This window comes from Asparagus officinalis, chromosome 3 (assembly GCF_001876935.1).
Source record: "Asparagus officinalis chromosome 3, Aspof.V1, whole genome shotgun sequence".
Lineage (NCBI taxonomy): Eukaryota > Viridiplantae > Streptophyta > Magnoliopsida > Asparagales > Asparagaceae > Asparagus > Asparagus officinalis.
In genome coordinates, this window is record NC_033796.1 from 2,264,293 (window position 1) to 2,272,231 (window position 7,939).

The window sequence follows — 7,939 nt, forward strand, 5'->3', positions numbered from 1 at the left end:
TCGTCGAAATTTAATAATACTCGGTCCAAAAGAACAACGATAAACATGAAAAATAGTGGACAAGCCCTCTTCTCATAACTCGCAGGATCGATAACCAAATAATTTGGGTAATTTTTTTCTTTTTGGTGATCAAAATTTCTTTCATCGAAGTCCATATTTTGTTCTTCATGTTGCAATTAATAATTTATTGCATATAAGTTTTTTTTATTTTATCCTTTAGTTTGTGATTTGTGGGTTGACCTAAGATGGGGTTTTGCGATTCTTTCAATTTGTAAATTGCATCCATCCCTTTTTGTTATTTTTTACGGTGATGCTTGTGTATCTTGTAGAAATTTTTGGGTTATTGGTTAATCTGAGTTTGGAGTGATATGGGTTATGTTTATTTTGTTCAGAAATTAGAAATTTAGTGGGAGTAGACCATTAGTATCTTGTTTATTCTGAAAACCCTAGTGGTGGCTTTGATTCTAAGGTCATCTCTTTATACACTTGCTGTTAATTCAAAGTCACTGGTTAGATGAAATTTTGTTCTGGATTTATAGAGAAAGGAGAAAGATTGCTCTTCTTGGTTTTTTTTTTTGGTCGATTGAGGGCATTGTATGATGATATTGTGTGAGATGGAAATTTTAGGAAAAAATGAAGCCATTATACAATTGAAATGTGGTTGGACACACATTACTTACTACCTATTTGATTGCTTATAACATGCTTGATGTATAATAGAATTTAGGTGAAATTACATATTTGATTCATAAGAATCAAGTGGCATAGAAATATGTGATCATGCTAAAATGCACTATGATTTTTTGTACTACTTTCATTTCCTTTTTATGTTTCTTTATTTCTCCAAGGTCATTTTTCCTTTGTCTATATAAAGATAAGATTTATCTATTTTTCCCCAGGTAAAATACCTTGGTTTGTAATCATGGCTTTTGCCATTTAGCATAATGCCCTAATAAATCAAGCATTTGCTTTTCTGCTTCTTATTCGTTTTCCCAATTTGGTATAGGTTTTAAGTTGCATTTTATTTTTCACTATAAAAGGAGCCATCATATTTTGATTATATTTAAGATTATACGTCAATCTCTGATGTATTGTAGGATCATGAGTCTTGATGGTTATACAGTGGAGGTTTCTAATCTTTCACCTCGTGCAACCGAAAGAGACCTGTATGACTTCTTTTCTTTCTCTGGGGCCATTGAACACATTGAGATCATCAGGTGCTTGGTGCCTTTTCTTCACAATCAGACTTTTTAGCTAATGAATTTCTTTCTGTTAATTACCTATAACTTTTTAGCTAATGAATTTCTTTCTGTTAATTATCTTAAAGTCCCAGATAGTTGGGACTAGGTTTGATGTGTATCCTTATGTATCAGTTCTGAAAATGCATTTCCGAACAGATCCGGAGAGTACGCTTCCACTGCTTATGTAACATTTAAGGAACCTCACTCCCTAGAAACTGCTGTTTTGCTTAGTGTAAGTTCCCATTTATGCTGAAATATTATAAAATAACTTGCTGATTAATTGTATTCCTCTTTTCTTTCTTTCTTTCTTTTTTCTTCCAAGAAGAAAAATATGATTAATGATGAACTAATCTTGTGGATTCTTGACTTTTTGTTTCTGCTCTTCTACTTTGTACATTATCCTTTCTTGCTATAGCTAACTAGAGATTTGAGATTGATGAAAACTTTTCTGTACATGGGAAAAACGACATCTGTCTGATTGTTGATTCTGACAATTTCCCAATTACAAAGTGTTAAATTGATTTTCTATTGATTAACAAGTCCAGAAATTTCTGGATTTCAATGTTTAATCTTAAGTTTTAGAGCATCTGGTTTATTCAATCGCCATTTTGATGTATATTAGATGTTGAATTTGATTTGTGAAGATATTGATTCTGCCTCTCATGTTTCACATTATCACTTTGTTTCATAAGGGATATTTTCTGTTAATTTAGCTTTTCATCAGTTGACTTTGCCTTTCCTTCTGTCAGGGATTGAAGATTTTATTTGGTGAACCAAGCAATTGTCGCTAACACTATTGACTATTCTAAACAATCTTCTGAACTTTTACTTAGTGTCAGCTGTAATTCATCTTTTTAATTCATCTTTTTAATTCATTGTTTTGTTAAACGGGCTTGGTTGCCTTATGCAATCACTTATCTGTTCAATATAATGAACAGTTCATGTTATGATCAAACCTGGCCTCATAAATTCATATTTCAGCCACCAATAAGCTTGTATCCTTATGATTAGTCTAAAAAATTAAAAAATTGACATTTTATTTCCTCAGGGTGCAACAATTATTGATCAACATGTCTGCATCGTTCGCTGGGGACAGTATGAAGAACCTTCTAGTTTTTGGGACAGGCCTACATGGAGCGTTGAAGATGACAATGATCCCATGGTACACATCTGAATAATTCCTTTGTGTGGCTAAGTTTTATTATTTGAAGATAAATCCAAACTAAGTTCAGTTTTATTCTTAATGCTATATCTGTGACTTGCTCATACTTCAATGATTAAAGATTTTCTTTCCTATCCTTGTTCTGCTCTTTGACTTCCCAGTAATATCAGAGTGGGTGAGCAAAGGTGAAAATGTACACACACGAAAAACAGTGCATCGAATTGTCATGAAATGGCTCCTACGTACTTAACCGGTTTTTGTTTCTTTTTCTTTTTTCTTATCTCATTTAGGAATCGTTAATCTCAACCAGCTTCAAACTTAACTGAGAGAGCATACCTCTTTTCTATTATTTTCTTCTTTGTTCTTATGTTTCAGTTTGATTCATTAATAAGGTTGTTGATAGTAAATAAGCTTTTGGGAAGTGCTCTTTTCCATCAAGATTTTCTCCTAATTGTTGATAGTAAATAAGCTTTTGGGTGTTCCCAGAAAACCATATTTGATAGAAAACTGTTATACAGGAAGCATTGCAGGTTGAAGCCTGGTGTTTAGAAGGGCAGTATGCATCAAAATACATCTTTAGATGACATTGCTATTATTTAAAAGTTTAGCCATGTCACAAAAAGAGTGAATTGCTGAAAAATCAAATGTAAACCATGTATGTGCACATGCTTAATATTGTATACTATCGTTTTCAGATTGACTCATCCATGCTATATGATGATTATAAGTCAAACCAATACAAATCCCCTTTCACCATCTAAAATACTAGTAGAGGTTGAAGAATGTAGGGAAGGTTGCTAGAAGCAAGGTATTGCTAGATTTCACTATGTAAAGCTCATGTTAATTTCATGACTAGATCTTCTCACAGAAAAAGCTAAGTTGCATACTTGCATGGGTATGGGTATGGATACAGGTAAGGGTGCAGGTACGGGTATGGGACACGTCAAATTTGTAAAAGGTAGGGTACGGGGACACAGCTATAAATATGTACGTTATGTACATTTATATGTATTAATAGTAATAACATACATAAGATCAATATTATTTTTTTCATTTACATATGATCAATATATTAGAAATAGATGTGAAGTGTAGAATGTGCATCCGAGAAGTGTATGTGGAGTATTTTAAATTAAAGCATGTAGTATATAATTGAGTATATGCTTTAGCAAACGCATGCATATATTCAAGAAGTGTCCAAGAAGTTTGGATACGTGTACGTGTCGGGTATGGGCACGGCTTCCAAATTAGAAGCAGCCGGGTAACATAGAAAAAAAAGTAATGGGTAAATTTCTAACACGCGCGCGCACACACAGAAGAAAGAGGCCAATTATGAGATAACTCCCCTATACTTCCCACCTTAAGTTTTGTTGGATAACCCCCAACTAACAGCTCTACATTTGACTGCACACATGAAAATCACATGCGTCAAAACATCTACAATGCATCAGATGGAAAAAAAGACTTTCATGTACTTTTAAATAAATTTAAGAGTAAATCTCACATAACTTCCCATCCTCTACAGGCTTCTCATATGCACCAATTCAGAACCACTCCAAGTGAAGCAGCAACAATGGCACAGGAAGTAGTCAAGACCATGCTCTCCAAAGGCTACATCCTCAGCAAAGATGCATTAGCCAAGGCTAAAGCCTTTGACGAATCTCATCGAGTCTCTGCCACTGCTGCTGCCAAAGTGGCAGAACTGAGCAATAGGGTTGGCCTCACCGACAAAATCTGTGCTGGGGTTGATGCAGTTAGGTCGGTGGACCAGCAGTATCATGTGTCAGAGACGACCAAGAAGGTGGTTTCGGCCACTGGGAGGACTGCTGCTTCTGTCGCGAGCTCGGTGGTTAACAGTAGCTACTTCTCTGCAGGAGCTATGTTTGTTTCTGATGCTCTTAGTAGAGCTTCTAAGGCTGCAGCTGAGCTTGCAAGCCATGGCAATGGGCATTGAAGCCAAGGGCTTCTTTTTGTAAATAAGTAACGAAGAGAATTGGTTTATGGTGAAGGGTTACATTATTAAGTGGCTTGTGTGTTCAGTTGCTGTGAAGATCAATATTACTTGGTATCTGTAATCATGTTGCCTGAATGGACATGATAAACCTCTTCAGTTGTATATCATAGCTAATGCGATCTGTGTCTGATGTCCTGCCCTTTCTTTATGCCGGTTGACCGAGTCAAAGACAGGAGATTTGGGGGTAGACTAGAGAGAATTTGGTTGTAAGCGATAATAAAAGATTCGATAATTTGGTTGAAACTTTGTTGCTGTTGTTGTAGCCTGCATTTTGTCCCTTTTGTTGAAGTTGATGATTGAGTTGGGCTGGTTCTATTATATCTCATCCCTCTGTTCTGTTCAAAATGTACGCACCCATAAATCTTCTGTGCGCCGACTGCTGAAGGAGGAGGACGTTTGAAGCTGTCCTTGATGGTGCCATTTTCCTCTTGCAGTATGAAGTCTCAGTTGTTTGGTGTAGTATTTCTTTCCTTGTGCTGTGCACCAGAGTTAAATGGATGTTAACATTTTCATCTTATGATCTGATGCTGAGATCTCACCAATTTTCAGCGTCGTTCCTCAAATTAACAAAATTACATTTTCACCCAAGGAAAGTCCCGTAAAGGCTACGATATTCGTGATTGGTCCCTTTCATGACAATCATAATATCATCCGCTACCAATAGGTGACAGAATCCATGAGAAGCTAAGGTACATCTTATTCCGAAACAGGAACATAGCCTTGAGAGATACAGATGAGGTGACAAGGACACTGCACAAGTCACAAGAAATCGAACGAATACAGATGAAATTAATCGAATAACAAGAGTTAAAAAAAAAGTTTTTTACCCAGTTGGAATTGCTGAAATATAAAGTAATAAGACATGAAAATTGTTTCCTTCCTTTAGTAAATTAATTAAGAACGTTATCAGCCAAACAAATGGTCAGTTTTGCCGGAGTTATTCGTTGATTAAGCTAATTAAATACAAGGTGACAAAAGAAAAGGACACGACAAAGAAAACAAGAGATCTCCTCAACCGCAACACACGATGGGAGTTGTACCTTGAGAACTCCAATATAGAGGCAAATTCTATGTGTTACTATAATATAAACTAACAAGAATTTAACCCTCCTGCTAACTTGGACAAGAACACTAAAGTTTTCTTCTTTTTTTTTTAATAACTCATCCCAGACTCGAATATAAGACCGTGGAAGTCATATTAGAGCCTCCTAGCCATTCGGATCGCCTACGATGAGTATAAATTTTTTGATAAACGTTTAAATATGTTTGACAAAAACTTATGCAAAATTAATCTTTTTTCCTCTCAGAGAAGGGGCTCTTATCTAGGTTATCTTTGGACCACCTCCACCTTGGTTCAATCCAGCCCCGGTTAAGATCTTAACCGGATTAGTGTGAAGTTGCCAAACACAACCTTAAGAAAATCATTAATCGAGGTTAATGCATGCTTGGAGTTTTGAGGATGGTAATATCTCGTAAGAAAGATTGACTGACACTGTATGAGCTAATTTTTAATGTACACCGTATTTGTTTGTAACAGCTTAACTATCAACTAGGTTTTCATACGCAAAGAACTCAGATCTCTATAAAAATGAGAGGAAACAAAAGGGAACATCGATCACACATCAGACATGAGCAAAAGAAACGTACACTTTTTCAACTAGGTTTTCATGCGTTGCGTCATGGACAAACTCCATAGGCACTCAAGAACATAAAGATCAAACTAGGATCGTAACAAATAACAAAACAATAGAATGTCAAAGTGATGAGACATTGCTCTACAAATTTAGATGACAAGTAAGAAGCATGTCACAAAAAAGCAATATCTCAATCCTTAAAAAGTTTCAAAGTGTCGTTACTATAATTTCATCATTATTACACTAAGAACATAATCTCACGCTCCCCTACAACTCAACAATCCCAATTCCAATCCCAAGACCAAAAAATTCAAAACAAAAAACCTCAAATTAAAATGAGAGTTTATAAATTATCACCCTCTTCCCCTATACAACAACCTTCATATCAAAACAAGCAAAATTCTTGGTATATCACAAACAATACGAGCACCTTACAAGCCCATTCTCATTACAGTCAGGACATCGCCGGAAACCACCACCAACCTCCTCCTCCTCCTCCTCCTCCTCCTCCTCCTCGACGAACACCTTACAACTCCCTGAGCACGTTTCGCAAGGAACAAACCGGACCCCGCCGCAGCCCTCGCAACCTCCGCCTCCTCCTCCTTTTCCGATCGACTCGCAATCCTCCAACTCTCTAATTAACTCCCCTGCCTCATGCCTTGCCTTCACTTCCTCGGCCCCTCCCAAATACCTCCCGTTGGCGAAAACCCTGGGGAGGCGACACCCCCCGAATCCAGACCCCAGTACCTCATTCAGTTCATCCTTGAATCCTCCATGCATCGAGACATCTCGCTCATCGACCTTAACTCCGTACCCCTGTAATATAACCTTCACCGCCCAGCAATCTTCATAGGTCTTTCGAACTCCTCGGAGGCTGGTGAAGTAAATTACCACCCTCTTTTCGGAATTGGGAGGAGATTTTTTGCCCTTTTTAGCGTCGATTCTCTGCTGGAACTCTGTGATTCTCTCTTTGACGATGGAAGATGGTTTCTTTATGGGTTCGGGGGATTTGAGCAGGGTTTGATGCTGAGGAGAGAGCTCGCTGAGGGCTTTTCTGAAATTTGAGAGGATTTCGGGGTCGAAATCGGAGACGATTGGCTCGTCGGGGGTTGATTCAAGCCACTGGGGTTTGGGCGATGGTGCTGCATTGTCGAAGGACGAGGATCTTTCGATGGCGGCGGATGACCGGCGGCTGAATTGGGCCTCGGCCTCTTCGAGGCCTTCCATGAGCTCCCAGGTGTTGATCGTTTCGGGCTCGGTGAGGGTTTTGGGGATTCGGGCCTCGATGAACTGCGACCAGTTTTTGATGTCGTTGGTTGTTTTCATCATCACTTCGTCGTCGACGTCGGAGGAGGAGGAGGTGGCGCGGTTCGCCGGGCGGAGTCAGGCGAGGGACCCGAGGGTGGTGGAGGTGAGGGCGACCACGTGGCGGTTGCTGTCGGACGACCTTGCGGGAGGAGCCGGAGGCGGCGACCGGCATGATCGCGCTGCGGGAGTACGGCGCGGATTCGCCGCGGGCGGCGCGGCGGCTCTTTCGAGCTCGTGCAGCCCATTCTGGGTGCGAATTGGGCGTTTTTTTTTTAATGGTGGGGGTAGAGATGTATTTGATTAATGGAGGATGTTTCGGGATCTGGACAACATTATTCCCTCTGAGAAATGAGCTTTGTTATTGAGAAAAGAGAAGCTTTTGACGTCAAAAGCGAAGTGAAATATAAAAAAAAAGTTAGACTTTTGACATCAGAAAAAAGGTGAAATGGATCCAAACCCAGATGGGAACTAGCAAAAGATGAGATTTTGATTCATGGGGATGAGAAAATTCGTACAAACGAGAAGAATCACGATGGCAACTACGAAATTTTTTGTTGAGAATGAGACTGGGTCCTTCGGC

At 38.7% G+C, this 7,939-nt stretch overlaps 2 protein-coding genes across 4 annotated transcripts; one reads left to right on the top strand and one right to left on the bottom strand.

Moving 5' to 3' along the window:
* On the top strand, positions 1–4,682 carry LOC109832617 (binding partner of ACD11 1). 3 transcript variants are annotated; one of them, XM_020399988.1, is made up of 5 exons: positions 1–107; positions 1,098–1,217; positions 1,374–1,473; positions 2,290–2,403; positions 3,929–4,682. In XM_020399988.1, exons 2-5 carry the CDS (start codon positions 1,102–1,104, stop codon positions 4,355–4,357), a joined length of 759 nt encoding a protein of 252 aa, XP_020255577.1. In that variant the 5' UTR covers positions 1–107; positions 1,098–1,101; the 3' UTR covers positions 4,358–4,682. The 3 variants fall into 3 exon arrangements, with proteins under 3 accessions (XP_020255577.1, XP_020255578.1, XP_020255579.1); XM_020399989.1 differs by having other exon boundaries at positions 1,398–1,473; XM_020399990.1 differs by lacking the exon at positions 1–107 and having other exon boundaries at positions 1,072–1,217; positions 1,398–1,473.
* Positions 6,246–7,549, bottom strand: LOC109832618 (uncharacterized protein At3g28850-like). The gene has a single exon (XM_020399991.1). The coding sequence runs from the start codon at positions 7,378–7,380 to the stop codon at positions 6,463–6,465; it is 918 nt and encodes a 305-aa protein (XP_020255580.1). The 5' UTR covers positions 7,381–7,549; the 3' UTR covers positions 6,246–6,462.